The sequence below is a fragment of the Phocoena sinus genome, chromosome 15 (assembly GCF_008692025.1).
Source record: "Phocoena sinus isolate mPhoSin1 chromosome 15, mPhoSin1.pri, whole genome shotgun sequence".
NCBI lineage: Eukaryota > Metazoa > Chordata > Mammalia > Artiodactyla > Phocoenidae > Phocoena > Phocoena sinus.
This window is the reverse complement of record NC_045777.1, coordinates 26062287-26088404: the sequence shown is the minus strand read 5'-3', so window position 1 is coordinate 26088404 and position 26118 is coordinate 26062287. Positions and strand designations below refer to the sequence as shown.

Below are 26118 nucleotides of genomic sequence, written 5' to 3'. Positions count from 1 at the left end.
AGCCATGGATAAAAAGGAAAAAACTACTGACATGTCAATAACATAGATGAATCTGAAATACATTATGCTAAGTGGAAGAAGTTAGCCACACAAGGCTACATACTGAATTATTTCATTTATACAACATTCTGAGAAAGGTAAACTGTGGGGAAAGGGATCAGGTCAGTGGCTTCCAGGACTAGGAGTGAGGGGAGGGGACTGACTATAAAGACTCATGAAGGGATTTTCTGGGGTGATGGAAATATTTTATATGTTGATAACAGTGGTGGTTACACAACTGTATACATTTTTCAAAACTCATTGAACTGTACATTATAAAGGGTGAATTTTACTGTATGTAAACTATGCCTTAACAAATTTAACTCTTCGGCTTCCGTGGTGGCACGGTGGTTAAGAATCCGCCTGCCAACGCAGGGAACATGGGTTCGAGCCCTGGTCCGGGAAAATCCCACATGCCGTGGAGCAACTAAGCCCGTGTGCCACAACTACTGAGCCTGTGCTCTAGAGCCCGCGAGCCACACTACTGAGCCCGTGTGCCACAACTACTGAAGCCCCCACGCCTAGAGCCCGTGCTCCGCAACGAGAGAAGCCACCACAATGAGAAGCCTGCGCACAGCAACGAAGAGTAGCCCCTGCTCATGGCAACCAGAGAAAAGCCTGAGCACAGCAACAAAGACCCAACACAGCCAATGAATAAATAAATAAATTAAATTATAAATAAATAAATAATTAAATAAAATTTTAAAATGAAAAAAAATGACTCCGCTCAAAAAAACACAATACAGGGAATTCCTTGGCAGTCCAGTGCTTTCACTTCAGAGGGTGCGGGTTCAATCCCTGGTTGGGGAACTAAGATCCCGCAAGCCACGTGGCATGGCCAAAAAAAGAAAAAAAAAAGTATAGTACTGTCCGGGTATAAGGTATCATCCATCAGGCACTACCTATAGTACTTTTCACAGAAATTCTCAAATGCCTTTGTGAAACACGGCAAACGTAAAATAAAAAAAAAAAAGAATAAAATCTAGAAAAGACCAAATGTGCTCAGGAAAATATGTGTTGTTAGGCGGCCTTTTGGAACGGCCATTTCTACACTCTAGCAAATGCTCATATGTGAGGCAGCTGGTCCCACTGGGGAGCAGCTGACCACTTGTACTATTTGGGGGTTCTCCTTTCATCACCTGTTTGTTTTGCTTATTTGTTTTTAACACCACCAGAGTAAAAAGAATCAACAGTGTCAGAACTGAACAGTGAACGCCTCCCCCAACCCAACCAGGACAGCTTTTGTCCTCCAGGGAAAGAATACAGGTAATTCTGGTTGATCTCCTCTTGGCCTGACCACTGCCATCTTAATGAACACCATGCTCCAAAAGTAAATAAAATATAAAATAAGAATAACCTGCAGCCAAAGACTAGGCTAATGGACAGCAGATTTCTAAGCAGAACAGGAACAAGAGGGGATCAGTACAAAGATGAAGTGCTAACAGTGAGAAAGAATCTGCTCAAACCTGCCAGCATTGCGTCAAAATCCCTGCCCCGCAGTCCGTGGCCCTGATCAATGCTGAACAAAATTCCAATACAACCAAGGGACCGAAGTAGTTCCTGGAGTTCATAATGGGATCTGAACTACAGCAAATAGAACTGAGGATATAACTTCCTCTTGCACAGAAATAAGGTCGCTGAAAAGAAAGGGTCATCTATCTGTGTGCACCGCTTAGCACCTGCTCCCACAGGGCCCAGCGGAACTCCGGCCCGTAGGAGGCGCTCCAAGAATGTTTGTGAGCAAGGCATTCAACTGCTCTTGGAAGATGGGTGCCCAGCCCAGCCCCCCTCACGGTAAAGACTTATCTCTAATCCATGTTACAACTGACCAACAGTCAAACCAACTTCCCCAGATTTATTCTTCTAAAGCCACGCAGGTTTGTTAACAGTCCTGCATGGAGGGTCTACACAGTCTCATTTCAAGTAACAACGGGGCCTATTACCCTGTTACCAGCTGGGGGTGGGGAGGAGTACAGCTGACTGATGCCAGGTGTTGGGGTTACTGAGCTGAAAAGCTTCTTACCAAGAAGCTCACATGCTAGTGCGAAAGAGAATTCTGGAAACAATTACAATAATTTGATAATGAAGAGCTCACCATTAGTTGAGCAGACATTGTGCTAAGTGATCTGTCCAATAACCTTGTGAGGTGAGAACTATACCCACTTTAAAACGAGGAAACTAAGGTTCTGAGAGGTTAGGCGCTTGCCTGAGGTCACAGAGGCAGTGAGCAGAGGGGCCAGGAAAAGAACCCAAGAGGTCTGGCTCCACAGCCTGCACTCCTGGCCCCTGCCTCAGAGATATGAAGAAGACCTGAGACCTGGAGTTGTCAGAGGAGGCCCTCAGACCTGTCCTGGCCACTACATCCTGAAGCATGGGGGAAGCACTGCAGCCCGAGGGGAGAAGAGGCAAATGGCCTCATGGTGGACCAGACGCTGCGGTACAACGCGATGCCGCCAGGAGGCACAGGAGATGGAGCCCTGGGAGACACAGGCAGGGCCAGACCCTGGGGCTTGGTGTGCAGGGAGTCTACACTTCACCCAGGCCCCCAGCAGAACCGTGAGCCTTTCGATCTGTCGGCCGACATGAGTCGCGCCCGTGAGAATGCTCATGTAGGGCCAGGCCACGCTGTAGAAGCTGGGAAATTGAAGACTGGGGAGCGGCCATCACAAAGCCACTGCGCCGGTCCAGTTGGGCAGGAGAGCCTGAACTGGGCAGGGCCAGGAGCTCCTTGGTCAGAATCCGCCCAGGGGAGCCAGGTACAGCTCTCGCAGAGCATCTGACACGGACCAACCCTGGACTGCTTGCTGGGCTGATCCCCCTCAGGTCTTTCAGGACCCCGTTTCTGAACCAAGCAGACCCCATGGTTCACAAGGCAGCACAGACCACTGGCCAGCAGCCAGTTTCGATCTCTAGTCTCAGTTTCCCCATCTGTAATGCAAATGGATTTAACTAGATTGCCCTTTAGGTAGCTTCCTGTTCTGACATTCTGTGAATTCTTTTTATATTAGATTCCCATGGTATCAGGCAAACGAAACCTCATGGACACATTTGGAAGTTCTGTCCAAAGGCACTGATTTGCTCTTCTTTGGGACGTGTGGGCAGTAATCTTATATAAATTGGAACAATCTCTGAAGAGGTCAGTTTGGCACTGTCATGGTTTGGTTTGTGCGTTAACTTGGCTGAGCCACTGTGCCAGATGTTTGATCAAACATTACTCTGGATGTTTCTATAAAGGTGTTTTTGAGATGAGATTAACATTTAAATCAGTGGACTTTAAACCAGAGAAAAGCAGTTCCCCTTTGTAATGTGGGTGGGCCTCATCCAATCAGTTGAAGGTCTTATTAGACCAAAGATGGACTCCCCCACCTCCTCCAAGCAAGGAATTCTGCCAGCAGACTGCCTTTGGACTGGATCTGAAACTCTTCCCTGGGTCTCCAGCCAGCCAGCCTACTCTACAGATTTTAGATTTACCAAGCCTCCACAATCCTGTGAGCCAATCCTTTAAAATAAATCAGTCCTCTCTCTCTCTCTCTCACACACACACACACACACACACACACAGCTGGTTCTGTTCTCTGGAGAACACTAATACCCACACTATTTATCAAAATTGTAAATGCTGGTTATAACCTATCCACACATCAGAATATATTGTAGCCACAGAAAACGATGCAGTCCCTTTAGGTACTGACATGGAAAGATCTCCAAGATATATTAATAATAATGTGTATAGTGTATAATCATCTGTGTAAACAACAAAAAAAAGAGTAAAAATTAAAATTCGTATTGCTTACCTGTGGGGGAAAAACTCTCTGGAAGGATAACTAAGAAATTAACAGCAGGGGTTACCTGCTGGAGGAGGGCAGTGGGGGAACTGAGTAATGGGAGACAGGGCAGAGGGGCTTTTTGCTTTATTCCTTCTATATTCTTTGATAAATGCACATATTCTTTGAGCCAGCAATTCCACATCCACATGTTTACCTTATAAATACACTCCCCCACATGTAAAATGGTGTATAAAATTCAGTTGTAGCATCGTTCATAAGAAAATAAGAATGGAGGGACTTCCCTGGTGGCGCAGTGGTTGAGAATACACCTGCCAATGCAGGGGACACAGGTTCGAGCCCTGGTCCAAGAAGATCCCACATGCCGCAGAGCTACTAAGCCCGCGTGCGCCTGTGCTCTACAGCCCACGAGCCACAACTACTGAGCCTGCACGCCTAGAGCCCGTGCTCCGAAAAAAGAACAGCCACTGCAATGAGAAGGCCGTGCACCGCAACAGAGTAGCCCTCGCTTGCTGCAACTAGAGAAAGCGCACACACAGGAACGAGGACCCAATGCAGTCAAAAATAAATAAATAAAATATATAAATTTATATATAAAAAAAAAGAATGGAAACAACCCAAACACCCATCAGCAGGAAAGCGGTTAAATAAATCATCCATTTGTTCAAAAAATGAGGCTGCTCTCTCTGTTCTGATGTGGAATGATTTCCAAGTGGGAAAAAGTGAGGTGCAGGACACGGTGTGTATACAGTATGCTACCATTCGTGTGGGAAGAAAAGTCAAACTCAGTGCCTGTGTATTTGCAAATGCATGAACACAGAATAAACTCATGACAGGTGTTCCCTCTGGGGAGGGGAACTAGGTAAGTGGGGAGTGGGGTGGGAGAAGGAATTACTCTACAATGTATTTTTTGAATCATGGGCATGTATAATCTACTCAAAAGTTTGGAAAATTTCTGAGGGGAAGGGGAGAGGTAGGAGGAGGAGAACTTACGTGCCAGGGTGGTACTGAACACAAAGCATTCATCCACTCCGCTTTTTATGATGTTTTTAACCTCAGTTTCCCCTGAACTGATCTTACGAATTCCCACTTTGGACCACGGCAAATTTCACTGAAGACCCAGGGCCCTCACCAAAATCAGGAAGATAATTTTTTTTTTTTTGCGGTACACGGGCCTCTAACTGTTGTGGCCTCTCCCGTTGCAGAGCACAGGCTCCGGACGCGCAGGCTCAGCGGCCACAGCTCACGGGCCCAGCCGCTCCGCGGCATGTGGGATCCTCCCGGACCAGGGCACGAACCCGTGTCCCCTGCGTCGGCAGGCGGACTCTCAACCACTGCCACCGGGGAAGCCCAGGAAGGTAATTTTTGAAGATAAGAGCACTAGCTCTCTGAAAGGCAGGTGACTCTTTAATCCATGCATAGAGACGGCCAGATGCAGACCTGTTCTTCAGAACCTTTTTTATTCTTCTTCTAACCACCAGAGAAGGTCAGCTTGAACCAAAACAAGCTGAAATCGCCTCAAAAGGCCCACCTCATTACACACAACAGGGCAAAACCTGAAGTGAAGCCTCAGTTTTTTTCAGAGCAGACCCAGCAGGTATTCTTACACAGGTGTCCACTAAAGACTGATCAGCAAAGCACCACCACCACAAACATACAAACTCCGCTGGGGGCTCCCCCGTGTGTCATTCACGGAGTCCACCTCTTCCTCAGCCATAAATAAGTCCTCGTTCTTTTGCGGGGGAAGGTCATCAGTGCGTATCTTGAGCGATAGACCATTTGTTTACTCTGGAACTTTGAAAGGGAGGTGACTCGACTTATTTCCTCCCCTGCATCTGAGATGCAATCGCTTCTCTGAATATCTAAACCGTGACCTGGGAGATAGGTCGTGGAGGGTCCCTCAACAAAGACTCTTCAGGACCAGCCTATCAGGCTCCTTAAGTACTTAATCCTTTGTTTTTCAGAAACCTTTGCACCTGGGCTCCCAAGAGGCAAGCAGGCCCAAAGGAGCGGCCACAGGCCTGGGAGCGAGCGGCCTCTCTGAGCAGTCATGGGGGAGGAGGAGGGGGCAGGGAGGGGGCGAGGTGGAGATGCAGGGGGACAGAAATCAGCTGAAACACTCCATGCTGGTTCTGACTCGCTCCATCTCGTGCAGGAAGCTGTAGAACTGAGGCAAGGTTAATTCTGGGGAGAGAAAATGCAGCTTCAGGTGAGTGTTTCCAACTCCACAGAATCATCCAAGAAAATGAATTTCCACCCGGAGACTTTCTTTTTCTTTTTTGCTTTAGTACCTCTAAGCAGTTCTTGACAGGTAATTGATCACAATAAAGAACTGAAGCCTTAAAAAAAAAAAAAAAAGAACTGAAGCCTTGAACATAGAAAGTTCTCAGCTCCACAAAAAAAAAAGGAAGGGGGGGATTTAAAATGGCATTAACTCCCCAGCACAAAGGGATGAAAGGGGGTCATTCAGGACAGTAGATGTGGCTCCTACAGCAAGAGCTTCTTGCTCTTCGATATTCGCCATTCCTACCTCACCCTTTCCCTTTTGCAAAAAGGTCTAAAAGTCTTCAAACTGTGGGGTCTCCAACCTGCTGATGGCTTATTATTTATGAGAGCAAAGGCAGCAGAATGGTGACTCCACAGCTTGGTTATGACTTTTTCTTCTGGAAAAATGATTGGTGGCGGGCTTCACAAGCCCAATGACTGAAGAAAACATGGAAAAAGGGAAGGAGCTCTAATGGGAATTTGGACTCACCTATGTATAAATTTTCAGTTTGATTTCCTTTCTTAACCACCAACTTTAACTGATCCAAAAAGGAAAAAGAGAAAGAAAACATTTAAATTAAAATGATGACAACTGGGCAAAGAAATTCCTGAAACTTGAACTGCCACGTAAACATCAAAGTATCCAGCATCTCACTTGAGAGTTACTAGGGAGCAGTCTGGATCGTCCACCACCAAAACTTCTAACAATTTCCGCGATTATATGAATAATCAAACTTTCAAGAATAATATCCCGATCCTATTAATCTGAAAGTAAGCGTGTTAGTGACTACATCTTTGGCTGACCACATTGCTCTGAGATACACAAGGCACTGGATATTAAAGAAACCCGATGTAGATTTAATACCAAGTCAAAAATCTCCCAATTTTCAGAGATCAGGAGAAGACTTACTTGTAAAAAAATACTTCCCACTTTTTCCAGTTCGCTGCTCCCAGACGTCACTGTGACACAAAAGAGAAAACCAGTAAGTGACTGGTTGAGGACTCACCCTGAAGACCCCAATCTTGTAAGTTGTACAGCAGAAGCCATGTGGGGGCCAGCAGAATGTGCTTTTCAGGAAGTGAACTTATTGAGACCCGCGGATAGGAAGAGCTGCCGAATGTTGACAGCGACACAGAGAAGCAGGTGCTGGACCCAACAGTCTTGGGGGACCAAGGACACCTCTTCCCCAGCAAAGTCATCTGAAAGCCCCTGCCACCCAACCCTACATCACCCAAATGACCCAGGACTGGCTCTAACTAGTTACCTCCAAATGTCCACTCCATATCTATAAGCTGGTTAATCATCAGAGTCTGACCTATGGCCCATCGAGCAAGGGTGGGGGCATTCTGTTTCCACTGGAACAAAAGCAAAAAGCCAAAGTCATAACAATGGGAAAAAATCCCCCCTCTTCATTCCGCCCCCAACACAGCATGTTTAGTCTTTATACAGACAGTGGTAAGCATGCAGAACGAAGGGCTCGGCCTATGTGCACAGATCTGGGGGCTGGGGGGAGTCAAGAGGGGCAGGAGACAATTTAAATGTTTTCTTTTATTCCAAGATTTAATCCAGGTTGGAACAAAAACTGTATGACATTTATATTCAGTCAAATCAGAGGGAAAAAAATTAGAGATGCACTGAATAGTGCTGTTTAAAAGCTACATGTCTGTCATTTGCATGAAACCAAATGAAAAACATTAAGCTGGGAGATGACACATGACGGATGACTGACGGTTTTTCCTTAGTCAGCGTTTTCCATTTGTTTCGTTTCATGAAATAAAAGCAAGCGATCTTAATTAACCTTGATTAGGAGGAATTATGATACCTTTTCAGAAAAGTAAGTGGCTTTCTCCTCACTGAGACCTATAAGAGAACAGAAGGAGACATGAACACGGTGAAGGGCTGCAGGGCCTGTCACCCTGAGCAGCCTTGGTGGTCACCTACCCAGAGTTATGAAATCAGCCCGGACCTGCTCAGCTGTGAGACTCTTCTTCAAGGCACCTAGGAAGGAGGGGAGAAATCAGTCAAAGAGGGCAAATCAATCAATCAGCTAGCAGTAAGTATTTAATGGGCGCAACCTAAGTGACCAGGATGACAACAGGAATGAGCAGACAGCTCCATCTCAGTCCAGTCGGGGAGGAAGGCGCCCCCGAGACCCGGGAGAACGAGGCAGCACATTTTGGGGCTTTTTTGGGGCCACACACGTGTTGGCCCCTCCAGAAAGTATGGATGAGGTCAGAGCCAAAAGAAAAGACTGTATGGACTTGGGGATGGGGCACCTGATCTGAGGAAATAAGGCCACAGACTCCTGGAGCCAAGCAAGGGAGTTCAAGGTCAGACAGGGTGCCGGGGTAACAGCCCAGAGCTGCGCTGTGTGATCCATAACCATTGACCATACGTGGCTCTTTTTATTTATTTTTCTGTTTCTGGCCGCACCACGAGGCTTGCGGGGATCTTGGTTCCCCGACCAGGGATGAAACCTGGGCCCTCGGCACTGAAAGCGCCAAGTCCTAACCACTGGACCGCCAGGGAATTCCCCTCTTTAACTTTTAATGAATTAAAATTAAAGAAAATGTACGATTCTGTTCCTCAGTGCTCAACAGCCACACGGGCCCAGGGGCCACAGCACTGGTCAGGGCAGATCATACCACCGTTCCCATCTACATACTGGCCAGCCTGCCGCAGAGATCAGCCCTCAGGAAGTAAACCCAGGTGGACTAAGCAGTCTGGCCTCTACAGTTCCCAAGTCACTTGCAGAGGGGCTATCAGGACCTGCCCCCAGGAGCCCTGGGAGCCCCCTCCCCGTGGGAGCCGCTTTGTCCTGCCTGCAGCCTCCCAGTTCCTGAGAACAAACTGCTACCAGCAGTCCGGGCTTCTCAACCTTTAACCCGCAGGCTACAGCCTCGAGTCACGATCTGGCAGCGGCTTTAAAATTTTCCACTTCTTAGTCTTCCAGAAGATGACTCATCAAAGAGTAAGAAGACATCCACCACCATCCAGGGAGGGCCCCGAAGTAACACCCTAAACCTGAGCCTCCGCCCCCATCGCACTCCAGAAAAACAACCCTAAAGGCTGTTGTCCCCTGCAAAATAAACCATGTCAACAAAGGGAGGAAATCTTTTATCTGCAAAATCAGACCGAGCAAGGAAACCACCGGGAAATAAAAAAGGCAAGACCCCAGGAAACCTTGGCCATAAAAGCTCTCCAAGAAGGCGGCTACATTCCAGACACTCCAAAGAACTCCTGGCTACCACGGGTGCTGCTCCTTAGTTTATATCCAGTTCAAATCCAATATTCTGTTTGATGATCCCAAAATACTCTGAAGTGGAGATTATTATGGTAACTTTTAATTTACCAGGAAGTTAAAGATCAGAATGATCAAGCTTTTGGGGGAGAAGATTTGGCAAATCCATAGTCAACGACTGCACTGCCAAGAACTCAACTGCAGCTATGCCCCCAAATACACTGAGATCTACGTGGGCAGCTCTTCAGCAATGTGGGCAGGAGAGATGAAATGTCAGCAACAGCACGTTGGTTTTGGTGCATCCACATAACCGCCTGGGCGCCGAGGTGATTTTGTTAAAACTTAGGTCAGACCATGTCTCCCCTCTGCTCAAAACCCTCTAATAGCTCCTGTTTCACTCATAGTAAAATCCAAAGCTCTCACAATGCCTGGCAGGATCTGGCCCTCTTTAGAACCCTATGCTCTCTCCCCTCCCTTAGCTCTTCTTGTCATTTGCTAGGCAGGTTCCTACCTCCAGGCATTTGCCCTTGCAGTTCCCTCTGCTGGGAACACGTTTCCTCAAATACGTACATGCTCACTCCCTCACTTCATTCTGGAATCTGCTTGAATCGCACCTCCTCTGAAAGGATCCCTGACCATTCTTCAAGTATACTTTTCTGCATCGCATTTATAACTACCCAACTTTATGTTACATATTTATTGTCCATTTTCCCACTAAAATGTCAGTTTGTTGAGAACAAGGACGTGGTCCATTTTGCCTACTGCTGTGTCCCAAGCTCCTAAAAAAGTGCCTGGCGCTGTTCATTGGTTGGCACTCAGTAAGCACATACTGAATGAAAGGATCCATACAATGGAATACTATGCAACCTTTAAAAAGAATAAGGTAGCTCTTGATGTGCCTATTTGCAAAATATAATTGAAAGAAGAAAAGGAAAGGTAAGAACAGTCTGCACAGTGTAATCCCTTTTGCATAAATAAAGAAGTATATATTATCTATTCTTATTTCTAGCTTTAATTATATCCTTATCTTATAGCTAAGTAGACAGATGTGAGGCATATTTTTTCTGAACATATCCACAAAAAACTTAAGAGTGGATATCTTTTGGGAAAGGGACTGGGTGGGACTTTTTCTTTGTGTCATTTAAAAATGTTCTAGCTGCATGCTGGTTTTTTTATGTGAAGACAGTAAAATTGTGAGCCATTTTTGTTTCCTTTCTTGTACTTTCTATAATTAAAAAGAAATGTCCCCCACGCCAAGAAAAAAAAATTATATGAATTGCTCAGGGCCACAACAGCTGGCAAGTGGCAGAGAAAGTCGCTTACAGGCCAGAGGGTCCCCAAACCCAGGCTCTTCCCACTCTAGGTCATTCTGAGATGCTGTCGGGGAGGCGGTACCAAGGCCACGCCTTGACAGTGACTGACAACAGAGGCTACCAAGCTGCAGGGGCCAGAGCAAGCTCTCCGTCCTGATGTCACCTCATTACCTGGGGCAGGCAGGAGCCATACTTTAGAAATATACATATGTATATATATATTTGCATTGTGCTAGGCCTCAAGCCCTTAGCTTCTTTTTCAGCTTTTTCCTTTGGTGATTCCTTTGTCCTAAACGCAAGACAGGCCTGCAGCCTTGACCCTATGTCAGATAGAAAACTCTGAACTCCAGGCCTGGAGTCACCAGAACATGTCACTAGGGGAAATCTGAGAATGTCCTTTAAACACAGATAACCATCTGGGATGGTTTATAAAAGTCCTTGAGCTCCACTTTTCACTGGAACAGTTGCCTTAGGCAAACCCCCATTGCCATCAAATAGGACGGGTGACAAGACAAAGACAGAAGTGTATGTGAGGGTGAGGGTTTCAGGAAACAGTTGGAAAATTAGCAAACACTATTCTTCCAGCCAAAATCTATGTAAGTTTATTCAGTATAATAAGGGAAGCCCAAGCAACAGAACTAAGCCTTGGTGAAGAGCCCTGGAGGAGGAAGCAGATGGGAGAGCACAGTGAGCCCCATTCATTCAGCCATTACTGACCCTGAAGGCTGACCAGCTGAATCCACCCCTGTGAGGTTCACGGGGAAACAGAGGTCACGGTCACTGTACACAGATGTACTGAGCACCCACTATGTGCCAGCACTGTGCTGGACCCTGGAATACATCAATGAACTGAATAGGCAACAACCTCTGTTCTCCTGAGGCTCACAATCTTTTGGGAGGAGAAAGACCAGAACAATAATGTAACAAGTAGGTAAGCCATATAGAGTATTATTGAAAAGTGCCACAGAGAAAAGTAACAGAGCAGGGTAAGGTCAGGAACCCTGGGGAACTTAGTTCAACATTTGATTAAATACCATTTGTGACTATTGTTCAGTGCCGATTATTCCTTTTTTGGCCCAGCCAGACAGACTCCTTTAGGAGTGGGGAAAGGGAGTTATCACCTTTTCTTAAAAAACAACCAGTTACTGAGTACCCACAAGGGCCAGATATCTTGCAATGTATTAAAGTAAAAACCACTTAAATTATGGCCCTACTGTGAAGTTATCTGTGATCTTTTCTAGGAGACAACTCATGATGATAATGACAATCAATCATCATACCAGCGGCAGTGTAGCTACCACTCATTATTGAAGCAAGCGCTTTACATTTATCTTTCTCCATTTTTTGGGAAGAAATGGTTTTTTTTTATTTTAATTTTTAAATTATTTTCTTTTAATTTTTTTGGCTGCACCACACAGCTTGTGGGATCTTAGTTCCCCGACCAAGGACTGAACCTGGCCCCGGAAGTGAAAGCGTGAGCCCTAACCACTAGACTGCCATCTTTCTCGATTCTTGCAACAATGTATGAGCTACTAGTATTAGCTCCATTTTATTCCTGAAGAAACTGATTGTCAGAGTGGTTAAGTGATGTGGCTCAAGGTCTCAGAGCTGTGAAGGAGCCACAGTGACAAGTGAGCACACAAGGGCCACCTAGGAACCGAATGCAAGGTGGGGGCCCTCTATTGGGATCCTGATGAGAACGCCACTTACAAATAAAATGTACGAGACAATGGGGAAGTCTGAACACTGACTGCATATTTTGATTTTAGATACGATAATTGCACAGCGACTTGATAAGGGGGAAAAAGTCCTTTATCTTTTAGAGATACATAACTAGGAACTGAATGAACTGAATGAAACGATATGATATCTGAGATTTGTTTAAAAATAGTCCAGTTTGGAGAGCAATGAGGAGAATTAGTGGGGCACAGATGAAGCAATTCGTCCATGGGATGATAAAGGTTGATCTCAGGTGGTTTTAAGAATTACATACTAAAAAAAAAAAAAAAAAAAAGAATTACATACTTAGTAAAAGAAAAACATTAAAAACAACAAAAAAAAAACCCAAACCAAAAACCCCACAACCTTTGAGCTAATCAAGGGAGGTTCTAGCAGCAGCTTTTCCACTGTAAGATCTTAAGTCACTTCCCCTCTCTAGGGCTCTGTTTCTTTATCTCCAATACAAAGATCAGACCAGATCAGCACTTTACAAAGCTTTTACTTGACCCTCCCCCTGCCCCCCTGCCCCCCTCCCCCCCTCCAAAAAAAGAAGAGGTCCATGGTTAACTGTTTCACAGATACTGGTTAAGCAGGTTGCTTTACTGCAGGACTTTTCAGAGCCTGAGATATGTTAATGTGTGTGTGACTCTCCAAGATTCCAAGGCTGGTGCGGGGACAGTATTTTATGACCCTGTCTGGCCACTGAAGTCTTTTCTGGATGAAAACACCAATCTGGGGAAGACTGATCTGAAGAGTTCTCGAGATCCTTTCAGCTCTAACAAGCTGCACTTCTACAGTGAGGTCTTACTGTACAAGCAGGACCAGGATGAGGGAAGGGGAAGAGAATGAGGGCCTTACACTTCAGACTAGATTGGGGAAGGCCTTGAATGCCAAGTTAAGGACTACAGAATTTATTATGCAAAACAAACAGTTGAGAGGAACAGCAGGGTCCAAGGATCCAAGTTGTACTATACTCCAGGGCAAACTGGAATCTGGGATGGGAGAACAGAAGAGGAGATGGTGCTGCCGTAACAAGGCATGAAGGGCTAAGAACTTGTTCTGGGATGGCAGCCTTTGGGACTGAAAAGAAAATGGTACATTGGGAATTCCCTGGCGGTGCAGCGGTCAGGGCTCCATGCTCTCACTGCCGAGGGCCCGGGTTCAATCTATGGTTGGGGAACTAAAATCCCACAAGCCGTGCAGTGCAGAAAAAAAAAAAGGAAAAGAAAATGGCACATCAGGCCAAGGGATGAGGAAGAGGCCAAGAGACTTACAAGCTACCTCAGATGCTTAGGAGATGCTCTGGAAGAAATGGAGAATCCAAGCAGAAAAACTCTGCAGGAAGAGAAAAGGCAGATTGCATGAGAACAAAAAGAAGAGTAAAAGAAATTCTTGAGAGCTACTGGGAAGTACAGCAAACCTGAGACTTCCATTCTAGAACCTGAAAAGCTTGAAAAGCTTTGGGACATTAAATAGTCAAGAGGTGTATTCAGATCCTCTCCATTAGATGAAGGAAGGAACGTTTTACCTGATGATCTGATATCGAGGCAAAGGACTGAAATTAACTGAACAATCAATAAATAATGCTGAAGTTCAGCAAGCACTGTACTAGCTCATTCATCCCTAATGCCAACACCATAAACTGCTCTTATTATTCCGTTTTCCAGATGAGAAACTGAGGCGCCAAGAGGCCGCTTTGTCCAAGGCCGAATAGCTACATTAGGTGATATGATCAAGACTCAAATCCAAGTGAGCTTGCAAAGCCCATCCCTGGAACTCAGCATACCTCAGTGTTCTCTGCATCTATAGAAAGCAGTCTGCTATAAACATGGATAATCAATCCTGCTTGAAGAATATACACCCAGCATCCCCTGGGAGAATCACAGGGTCTCCCAAGTTCAGCTCAACTCACCTAGCATGTACTAAAATCTCCTGCTCTATGTCTTCACTTTACTTGTGACTGTGGCTTAGGAAAGTAGTACAGACATGCCCCTGACTTCAAAGAACTGTCTGTTAGGGCCACGAGATAGACACACACAAAACAGCATGATCAACAGAAAACAGAATGATTATAGTCCAAAATGAGAGCTTCAGATAAAAGAACTTATCTCGGTTGTTGAGAGGAAGGGGAGCTCACCATGGACTGAAATGGTTTGGGAAGACTTTCTGAAAGAGGTAGAACAGAGGCTGGAGCGCTAGGATTAGGAGGGATTAAGGCAATCTGGCAGGATGGAATGTGGTGGGGAGCAGAGATGAGAAGGACAGGAAAGAATGGAGGCAGGGACACCAGACAGAGATCTCCTGAAAAACCAGTATCCAGAACAGCTCACAGGTTTCCCCATTCCTACAGGTGTAGGCTAGACAATGAGAATAAAGAGAATAAGTACTCCTGGTTCTGCACTCTGGGCACCTGTCCTACGAAATGCTCACGTAAGTTGAGTACATAGATTTCCTAAGGACGTTCACTGTGATATTGTTTCTAAGAGTGAAGAGTCAGAACTAAAATGTCCAGCAACAGGAAATGGATTAACTAAAAGAAGATACATTCAGTCCAAGGTACACTGCAGTCATCAGAAGAATGAAGTTGATGTGGAGAGATCTCCTTGATGTACTAGGTATGAAAAAATGCAAGCCGCAGAGCAATTCTATGGTTTATTATCATTTTATATATAAAAAGATATACACTGGACTTCCCTGGTGGCACAGTGGTTAAGAGTCTGCCTGCCAATGCAGGGGTCATGGGTTTGAGCCCTGGTTCGGGAAGATCCTACATGGTTCAGAGCGGCTAAGCCCGTGTACCACAACTACTGAACCTGCGCTCTAGAGCCTGCGAGCCACAACTACTGAGCCTGCATGCCACAACTACTGAAGCCCACACGCCTAGAGCCCATGCTCCACAACAAGAGAAGCCACCGCAATGAGAAGCCCGCGCACTGCAACGAAAAGTAGCCCCCGCTTGCTGCAACTAGAGGAAGCCTGTGCACAGCAACAAAGACCCAACGCAGACAAAAATAAATAAATAAAGTTAAAAAAAAAAAAAAAAAGGATATACACCAAAATTATACTGTGATTATTCCTAGAGACAAGAGTGGGATGAGAGTAAAAGGGGATTTTCCCTTTGACTCTCCAGAGCTCTGCAGTTTTATTGAAAATTTATTTGAAATAAATAAATAAATAAATAAATAAATTTATATGAAAATTTATTTCTGTGTTAAAAAGACTGCAAGTTCCCATCCAGCCTTGTGGTTCTCATGCTTTAACCTGCCATGAGGGCAAAGAGTGCAAGAACTGCACAAACAGAGGATCATAAAATTTCACAGCTGGAAACCTCAGGGATGTTCTGATCACAAGACACGGCAAAGGAAAGGATCTGCACTAAGATATAACAGAAGGCCCGACAGGAACAAACAAATCAAGCACCCAACTTTTTTTTTTTTTTTTAAGCACCCAACTTTTAATGCACCTTTGAGCTGAGATCTTGGGAAGATCAGCTTATTACTGATTTTTAAAATATGCAAACTGGGGATGCTGTTTTATCTCCTCTCAGCCCGGCTGACATTTATTCATTCCTTAAGACTGGGCTCAAAGGTCATGTCTCTCTTTAAATAAAATTAACTTTTAATTAAATTGCCAAATTAATTCTTGCAACTTTTTAGACAAAACATAGCTAAAAATAAACAATTAAAACAACCTGCAGTCCTACTACCCAGATAGAGCCACAGTTAACTTTTTTTTTTTAATGCAAAAATAGGACGGTGGCAGACAGTATTCAACAGAATACTGTGAAAGGTTTTCCGTATCATTACATTTTCCTCAACAGCATCTTTTTAAATTACTACATAATTTGAAAAATAAGAACCACCTTTTGCTGAGGTACTGTGCTAAGCATTGTATTCATGTTATCTTAAGTAATCTTCAAAACAACTCCATGCACACACCAGAAACCAGCTTAGATGGAGGGGACCAACTGCTGGGGGACGGCTGTTGCTAGGGGCTGAAAGAGATCAGGTACTTAGCCAAAGTCACACCACTTATCAAAGGCCAGACTCCCACTCAGGTCCTACTAACTCAAACTGAATTCTTGACCACCGTGATGCTCCCCTCTTAACAATGGACCTCAACTCGTTACACCAATTTCTAGCTGCTGGGTAATTTGATTGCTTCTAATTTTTATTTTTTTTATTTTTTTATTTTTTTTGCTTCTAATTTTTCTCCGTCATAAACAGTGCTACTACGGACGGCCCTATAGCTCAACCTTTGTGATCACCTCCCTTCTGACTAGACACTTTCTCTGATTGCTCTAAGGCAAACCCTGCTTCTCAGACTACCTGCAGCAGAAGACCTACCTTTAAAATTTTTCAATCCATCATGGACTGATATTTTTGTAAAATACAATGAAAATTAATTCCTAGAACTGAAAAAACACATACAAAATATACGGCCCAAATGGTTACAATGGTCAGTTACATGTTTATGTATTATTTTACCACAGTTTAAAAAAAGCCCCATTTAAAAAAAATTAACAGACTGAAGAGACTTCATCAAATTGTCATAAAAGTTTCTAAATTCTTACTCTCAGTTTCTGCACCTATCATGCAGAGGACCAGATAAGTCTGGGCATGGAAGCTGGGATGCAGACCGCCGTAACACTCTCCTATGGCTATCCGTTTACCTGGCTTCCCTTCCTAGACTGCAGTCCCGCCCATGTCTGGTTCACTACCAAACGCTCTGGCTCAGTGCCCAGAGCACACTTGCCAACTCAGTGGATTGAGGGAATGTTCAAGTAATGTCTCTGGCCTTGGCTGCCGGGAGAGGCTACTCACCATTTGGAACCAGGAGGAGGCTCTTCACGATGCTTCTGAGGGGGCCGAGACTGATCTGGTTGGTGGTGGCAAATTCAGAGAGCTGAGCCAGAAACCTTTCCACCTGCAGAGAGGGGACAGCACAAACCAGGCCTTCACTTTCTAAGCATCTCAGGACTGTAGGCCCACACTCGGGAACGCTCCTTAACACAAGATACTTTACCTCTTTTGGCTCAATTAGGAAGTGGAAGAGTACTTCCGTCAGGGCTGAGAACTTCTGTGAAGAGAACACAGAACATCAGTAAAATTCTACTCCTGGGTCAGTGTTCCCACATCCCGTCCTACTACAGCCCCTTAAGAGAGAAGAGGAACACACAGATGTTGATACCTGTTTTGATCACCCTAAAGTTACAAACATTCATAATTTGAAAATATGTAAGCACCCCAATGTTCATTGCAGCAGTATTTACGACAGCCGAGACGCGTGAGCAACCTAAGCGTCCGTCAACAGATGAATGGATAAGGAAGATGTGGTACGTATATACAACAGAATATTACTCAGCCATAAAAAGAATGAAATCTTGCCATTGGTAACAACACGGATGGATGCAGAAGGTATTATGCTAAGTGAAATAAGTCAGAGAAAGACAAATACCATACGATCTCACTCATATGGGGAATCTGAAAAACAAAACAAACAAAAACAAACTCACAGATACAGAGGGGAGAGGGGTGGGGTATGAAGCGGGCTAAGGGGATTAAGAGGTACAAACTTCCAGTTACAAAATAAATTAGCCACAGGGATGTAATATGCAGCATAAGGAATATGGTGAATAATACTGTAATAAGTTTGTATGGTGACAGATGGTTACTAGACTTACGGTGATCATTTCATAATGTATACAAATGTCAAATCACTGTATAGTACACCTGAAACTAACATAATATTGTATGTCAACTATATTTCAATTAAAAAAAAAGTTACAAATATTCACAATACCCACCACCAGTGTCAATCTATCTGTACCACTATATTGTCTGAAAAACTCATGTATCTTATTGGGATACTTAGGAGATACATATTGAGAGATGGTGAGTGTATGCACACATGTTCACACATACATCTCAAGGGTCTAAATACCACCCCTCCAACACCTCCCCCCCCACAAGACCTGAAAGGGAAAATCACTGGAACATTCATAGCAGTTACTTTTTTTTTCTTTTCCCTTTTTGTTTATACTTTCACATACTTATTATTCAAACATGTCAATTCAAATACATTTCTCCCATTTTCACCCTCACAAATGGTAACATATTATATGAACTTTTTCTCTACCTTGCTTTTGAAAGCAGTTACTTCTGTGTGGCAAGATTTTTATTTTCTTCTGTTTTGTCTATCCATGTTTTCTGGGTTTCCTTCTCCCACAATAAACATCTTGTTGAGTATATGACAAAACAGTAAAGTTTAACATGTTATTATACACTGTCTTAGAAGAGTCTCTTATTCTTTTGTGCATGTGAACCTCTTTATCAGTACCATATTATTAAGAACTGAATAGATGTGTGTCCCCAAATTCGTATGTTGAAGTCCTAACACCAAACACAGTGTATTACTGTATTTGGAGAGAGGGGCTGTGAGGAGGTGACAAAGGTTAAATGAGGTCATAAGGGTGGGGCGCTACTCGCATAGGGCTGGTGCCCTTGTAAGCAGAGGAAGACACCCCAGAGCTCTCTCTGTGAGGCACAGGTCATGAAGACACGGCGTGAAGGCAAGCCAGGAAGAGAGCTCTCACCAGGAACTGAATCTGGTGGCACCCTGATCTTGGAATCACCAGCCTCTGCTGTTCAAGCTGCCCAGTCTGTGGTATTTTGTTACAGCAGCCCAAGCAGACTGAGACACATGTCATTACTTTCCCATGTTCCCTCCCAATGGACACAGTGTATGTGGCATAGTGGGGAAAATCAACACACAAGAGTTTAAAAGACCCAGATGTGAATCATTGTTCTGCTGACCACCCAGTGTGACCCTGGGCAAGTCACTCAGCCTCACTGTGATTCAGTCCTCATTGGGAAAATGAAGGTAATAGTACATAGCTTCCAGAACAGTACTAATTGGCACATGCAAAGCCTCCAGTACAGTGCCAGGCTAGAGGCTAAACCAACGGTAGCAATTCCCACAGCTACAACTAAAGTCACTATGCCAAAGGAGCCACCTTCCTGAAGCAAGGTAACATTTAAACAAAGATTAGATACTTCAGCTCAGAGCCCCCAAAGCTATACGTGCAATATGACTGTCAAATGCATCTGCCCTTTTTCCCATGACACTAAACTCCATGTAAACCCCTGGCAAGGCTCTGTATTATTTTATTCTAAAATGTATTCTATTTTAAAATATAAAACTAGCGTTTGAAAATATAAAATATATGCAGAAGGTTTTAAAAAGACCCAGCTAACATAAAAGAATATAAAATAAAATGTCTTGCTCCCTCCCTGCCCCCTCCCACCTTAGTCACACTCCCCAGGGTAGTTACTGCTAACACCTCTGTGGCCTTCCCATCATTTTATTTTCATTTAATTTCTTTTAAATACAAATGGGATCATACGGAACCCACTCCCGGCACCTCACCTTTTTTTCACTCAATTACATCTTAGAGATCAATCATGTCAGCAAATATAAATCTACCCAGTTCTTTTAACAACTGCATGACATTCAACTGGTAAAGACTTAGCATAATTTATTTCCCTAGAAATGAACATTAATGGGTGTGTTTGTTGGTGTTATGTAAACGATGCTGCAATGAATATCCTCCCATATATTTCTTTGTGACGTGTATGTCTATAAGATATATTCTCGGGAATTCCCAGGAGGTCCAACGGTTAGGACTCTGAGCTTTCACTACCGAGGGCCCAGCTTCAATCCCTGGTCAGGAAACTAAGATCCTACAAACCTCACGGTGCGGTAAAAAAAGAAAAAGATATATTCTTAAAATGCATCCTAGGTCAAAAGGATATATGCATTTTTTATGTTGAGGTGTAGTTCAAGTACAACATTATATAAGTTCCAGGTGTACAACACAGTATTTCATAATTTTTAAAGGTTAGATTCCATTTATAGTTTTTATAAAATATTGGCTATATTTCCTGTGTTGTACAATATATCCTTATAGCTTATTTATTTATTTATTTAATTTATTTTTATTTTTGGCTGTGTTGGGTCTTCATTGCTGTGCGCAGGCTTTCTCTAGTTGCGATGAGCGGAGGCTACTCTTCGTTGCGGTGCGCGGGCTTCTCATTGTCGTGGCATCTCTTGTTGCAGAGCACGGGCTCTAGGTGCACAGGCTTCAGTAGTTGTGGCATGTGGGCTCAGTAGTTGTGGCTTGTGGGCTCTAGAGCCCAGGCTCAGTAGTTGTGGTGCACAGGCTCGAACCCGTGTCCCTTGCATTGGCAGGCAGATTCTTAACCACTGCGCCACCAGGGAAGCCCTTTATAGTTTATTAATTTTTTACATAATAGTTTGTACCTCTTAATCCCCTACCCCTATCTTGCCCCTCCCCCTTCCCCTCTCCCCACTGGGAACCACTAGTTTATTCTCTAAGATATATGCATTTTAAATTCTGAGAAAATATTGCCAAATTGCCTTGCAAAGAAGTCGCACAGATTTACACTCCCACTATCCAATGGCATAGAGGTGTCTGCTTTCTCAAAACTTCATGGATATTCCATGGGAACACTTTAACCAATGCTGGTCCAGGGGCTGTTTTTCTGCAGTATTTGTGATATTGGGTATCAGCCTTGCCCAAATGCTGATATAGTGAAAACAAGAGCAGTCAAGACTGGCTTGAGAATGTGTCCTCAAACTGTGTTTTCCTCTATTTCTTTCATTTTTAGTTTTATTTTATTTTATTTATTTTTTTGCTGCAGATCTGTGGAACTGTCAGATCTTTGGCAAACCGTGTTTGCTATGCCACCTGGGGCCTTTTAAAAAATGGGGTGATTGAGAAGGCCTCCAGTTGCTTTTCCATTTCCAGGCCTCAGCCTAGCACTCAGGCTCGGGCTCCTTGTGTGGTCTCATCCCTGCCTCTCAAGAGGGGCCTCAAGCTACTGTGGTCTGTAGGCTGTTACCGACCCCCATCCCTATCTCCACTCTTCCAAAACCTCCTTATCCTCAAAGCCCTGCCAAGATACCAGGACACTCCCAACAAGAAAGGGACCTACCCAAATTCTTAAGTTCTGAGGCTCCCTCTTGGAACCTCACCTGGGGGCACTTAGAATTTTCAATCTTGATAAGGAACACAAACCTGTCTTAACAGAGAAGGTTCCTCCTCCAGCTTTGTATGGTAAACTGCACCTTAATTATTGTAAGTGCACGGTAAGTATTTGTTGAATGAATCTTCCCTAAACACTTTCCCCATTCTTTGCCTTTGTACCTGCATAGCTGTCTCTCCCTGGAATGCTCACCTGCTCATGAATATCCATGAAATCAAAATCTTAACTACTCTTACCAGTTAAACATATGAAAAGATTCTCAAGATCATTCCAGATGAGAAATGCAAATCAGCAAAACAAGGAGATACCAATTTTTCACTTATCAGATCTTCAAACTAAAAGTCTGATGACATCAGTGTTGGTGAAACTAACAGACATGCCTGCACACTGTTGAGAAGATAAACTGGGGCAACCTTTCTGGACTGTAACTTAGCAAAATCCATATCTACTTTTTAAAACAATCAGACCCTTTGACCTAGTAATTCCACTGCAAGAAGTATACCCTTCAGAGATGTTCTAAAAAGTAAACCCAGACACACACAAAGCAGTTTGTTGACAGCATTGTTCTTAAAAGTAAAAAACTGAAAGCAACTTATGTGTCTATTAATAGGGGACTGGTTAAATTATGTTAGATCTGTTTCAAGGAATATCACACTCCCTTTTGTGTAAAAAAAAGTTTTGAAAGGATACCCATACATACGATGGCAGATTGCAGACTTGTTTTTCTATAAAGATACATGAGAAACTATCAAAATGATTTCTATTTCAAGAGAAATAGGTGTTTTTTAATTTTATACCTTTGAATACTGTCTGAATTTTCTGTGTGTGTTGCTAGATGAGAGATGTAGACCATTTGTTTTCTTCTTTATATTTTTCTGAATATCCTCTCATAACCACTCTAACAGTGGTTTTTTTTTTTTTTTTTTTAGTGATTACGTTACCTAGGACTGTCCACGGCATCAGAGAGCACATGCAGATCCACTCAGTGCTGTACCATGTCTCCATTTTCTGACCTGCCCCAGCAGATCACAACTTCCCCAGCACAAGAGGCCTCATTCATCAAGCCTTTGTAAATCTCACTGGGTTTAGTGGCTATTTGGTGCACAGTAGGCATTCAGATAAATACCCACCGAATAAGCAATAAATGGTGATGCCAGCATTAATACAATCATTCTTTTTCTCCTTGAGGCCTGGGCCTCCGACTTCAAAGTAAGTTCAGCTAACAGAGTGGCTACTCAGAGAAGTTTGATCACCCAAGTAAAGGGGGAAAAATGGCCCAAAGGACTCTGATAAGTTGCTCATCAGGAAAAAGCTTTCTGTATTAAAAACAAAGGTAAAGGTTTAAAGTGCGTTTCAAGGTTAGAAAATGAGTCCAGCTCTGACCTTAAAGGAGGTGGATTATCTTTAGAATACCAAGTTGGAGGTAACCTTAGAGATCATACAATCCAGAAGCTTTAAAAAAAGTTTTTTAGCAGCAGAATCTTTTTTATTCTCCAAATGGAAGTCTTTCAGAAAGCCCCAATACATAAACAAGTACAAGCTAAACTACCTGATTGGGGAGATCACCTACAAAGCTCTATTCTAGTGTGTTTAATTCCCCAGGATCTGAAGTCAGGTGTCCGGTCCTGAATTCCTGGCTCCACCACTTCCTGGCTGACTGCCCTTAAACAGGTCAATTGATTTCCCTGAACCATATTTTTTATCTGTGAAATGGGAATGGTAATAGTACCTGACTCCTAGGGTGGCTGCAAGAACTCGGTGACTTAATACACATAAAAGCACTTAGAACTGGGCTGTAAAATACAGTGGCTGCCAGCCATGTGTGGCTACTGAGCACTTGGAAAAGGCTAATTTCAGATGCGCTTTAAAGTACACACTAGAATCAGAAACCTCAGTACCAAAAAGTGAAATAGCTCAGATATACTTTATGTGGGTTACACATTGAAATGATAATATTCTGATACAGTGGATTACAGAAAACACATTATATTCATTTCCTGTTTCTTTTGAATTTTTAAATGTGGCTGCTAGAAAATGTAAAAGTAGACCTGAGGCTTGCAGTTCACTTTTCTTGGACACTGAAGCCGTAGAACACGACTGGCATTACAATTAGTGTTACTTCATGAGAAAACAGTAAGTTGTGAGGATGCTGAGATGAAAGACAGGGGCCCCACCTCCTGGGAAGTTACAACCCAGTGGGGGAAATAAATGCACCTTTGCTGTGGTGGTGAGAAGTGACATTTTAACTTGCTTAATTTGTCTGACTTAGTGGTATGAAAGGGGCATCCCAACCAGCACAGGAGCAGGAAGACGTCAAGGTTGACTGGAGGGCACCTGCAGCCTGAATAGTGAGAAAAAGCCTTTGCCAGCTCCACTACCATCAAGGACCCGCCCTCTACTGTGTAGGGTACATGGTTTCTTTCCTTGGGGACTACCAGTATCTCCCTTAATTGGGGCGGATGGGAGTGGCGACGAGGACAGGATGTCATCGCTTGCCCACAGAGCCATTCTGGCCTGGCCATTACCTACACACACATCCCACCCCCTGATGACCTGCCCCCACTCCAGGCTCCTTCAGCCTCCTCGAGATGCTAAGACCCCCCTGGCTAAGTCTCCCTAAGATCCCCGGCCTTCCTACAAAATGTCTCAGTCCCTCGCCTGGCCCACCAAATTCCACGGCTCCCCCAAACTCCATCAGCCCTTAGTCTATTACTTCGGTCCTCCTAACTCCCTTCGGCCTCATCAAGACTCCCCTCAGCCCCCCTTCCAGGACCCTGCAAACTCTCCTGGTTTCCAGGACCCCCAGAAGTCCCCCAGTCCCATTTCTGGGTCCCCGAGATCCCCCTGGGATCCCTCAGCTTGGCCTTAGGCCTCCCGAGATATTTCGGCCCTCAAAACTGGCCTGAGACCCCAATTCCCCTCAGCCCCTCCCAGAATCCCCCCCTACCGCCACAACGCACAGCGGGCGGCTGCGGCCTAAACCGCCATCCCCTCCGGGGCCCCCGCCCGGATCCCGCGCCGCGGTCGCCCGGCCCACCTGCGCGCCCAGCTGGTTCAGCTGCTGCATGTCGCCGCCCACGGCCTCGGGCACGGGGTCCTGCGTGCAGTGCAGGCGGCCCATGGCGTCCGCTCGGCGCCGCAGACCGCCAGCTCCCGCGCCTCCCCGGACTTCCTCCTTCGCGCCGCCGGCCTCGCCGCGCTTCCGCAGCCGCACTTTCGCCACGGGCCGCCGCCGCCGCCGAGCTCCTCTCGGACCGGTTCCGGGTGCGCCCTCACGAGCCGCTGACGCGCGCGGACCCCGGGTGGGGCGGGGCAGGGGCGCCCTCGCGGAGCCCTGGATACCCGCGACCGCTATGCCCCGTCCAGGGCGCTGAGCAGCACAGCGGTGAAACGCGGGATTCCCTGCGTGATCTCCCCCTGGGCTCAGAGCTTGGCCTCTCGGAACCGGCTTCACTATCCGTAAAATGATCCCGGGGGTGGCGCCTTAAATGCGCTCACCCTCTTAAAATGTTTAGAAGATAGCCTGGCACACTGGAGGTCCTCAACCAATGGCTAGCTGCTATCATTAACATCGTTACTATGCATCAGAAGATATTTAGGGCATGCCTCCTAGATGCCAGGCACTGGGGATAGAAAAGTGAACAGGCAGGCCAAGTGTCTCTGGGAGAGCTTAGGTCAGAGCAGAGCAGTGAAAGCTCAAACTTGGGCTTGCACCAGCATCATCTGGAGGGCATGCCAATTTCTGGGCCCCACCCCCAGAGTCTCTGATTAGAAAAGCCTGGGATAGAACCTGAGAATTTTGCATTTCCAACAACTTCCCAAAGACCAGAGTTGGAGAAACTCTGGAGTGAAGGAAACACTGACCCAAAGAAGTGCAAGGAGTGTGATAGTGCCAGGCAGGAAGGTGGTCAGGTTGGTGGGGGAGATTATTGAGACAGTGATAATCACTGCAGCCCCTGAAACATGTTAACCCCCATGCTCTCTTCCCAAGGACCCCTTGCAGCCCGAGATAAGTATTAATTACCCTGATCCCCACTGGACAGATGAGAAAACCAAGACATGCTCCTTGGAATCTAAGACCTGAGCCCTGCAAGCCGCAAAGCATCTTCACCTACCCCTGAGCCCAGCCTTGAGGGTAGCGAGAGGGTTCCTAGATACCTGGGGTGGGGGAGTGTGGGGAGGATTGGCTGGCTTTCTCCACCAGACTTTTTTCTCTAGGCTTTCCTAAAAATCCCTTCGGAAAGGGTATGAACAAATTCCTTCATGCATTCATTCAACAGATAATCCTGAGTACCACCTGTGGGGCAGTTGCCCTGACAGGTGCTGGGACACCACAGTGACAAAACCAGATGCAGTGCCTGGCCTGGGAGAAGTCAGAGTTTAGTCAGGGAGGTAGACACACACACGTGAAAAATCACGCGTGGGTGAAATTATGAAATGATGCCCAAAAGTACAAAGTGCTTTGAGAATGCATACAGGGCACCTGTCCAAGTCCAAGGTACCTGGAAGAAAGTAAACCTTCGGGTGACTGACAGACAGGGACTGAACTCAGACCCCCTGACTCACTGTCCAGGAATTTAATTAAAAAATAGTTTTAACCTATTAAAAAAGACCCCTATCAGGGACTTATATTTCTTCATATTATCTTTAAGTATTAAATCAACTTTGTTCAGGTATAAATTATATA

The 26118-nt window shown here is 45.0% G+C and overlaps 1 protein-coding gene across 2 annotated transcripts; it reads right to left on the bottom strand.

Moving 5' to 3' along the window:
• Positions 1-5265: 5265 nt before the first annotated feature.
• COMMD7 (COMM domain containing 7) lies at positions 5266-24918 on the bottom strand. Of its 2 annotated transcripts, none has more exons than XM_032606383.1 (9): positions 24469-24918; positions 17389-17442; positions 17187-17289; positions 8032-8088; positions 7913-7950; positions 7355-7445; positions 7000-7049; positions 6580-6628; positions 5266-6163 (listed from the first exon to the last, which is right to left on the bottom strand). In XM_032606383.1, the coding sequence occupies exons 1-9, from the start codon at positions 24550-24552 to the stop codon at positions 6144-6146; spliced, it is 546 nt and encodes a 181-aa protein (XP_032462274.1). In that variant the 5' UTR covers positions 24553-24918; the 3' UTR covers positions 5266-6143. The 2 variants fall into 2 exon arrangements, with proteins under 2 accessions (XP_032462274.1, XP_032462273.1); XM_032606382.1 differs by having other exon boundaries at positions 5266-6008.
• Between the last annotated feature and the right edge of the window lie 1200 nt (positions 24919-26118).

Coding starts and splice junctions, on each gene's coding strand:
- COMMD7 (XM_032606382.1), bottom strand. CDS start 24,552: ATGGGCCGCCTGCACTGCACGCAGGACCCCGTGCCCGAGGCCGTGGGC. Junction 17,443..24,468: donor TGAACCAGCTGGGCGCGCAG/GTGGGCCGGGCG, acceptor TTCTCTTCACAG/AAGTTCTCAGCCCTGACGGA. Junction 7,951..8,031: donor GGCTGATTTCATAACTCTGG/GTAGGTGACCAC, acceptor GTTCTCTTATAG/GTCTCAGTGAGGAGAAAGCC.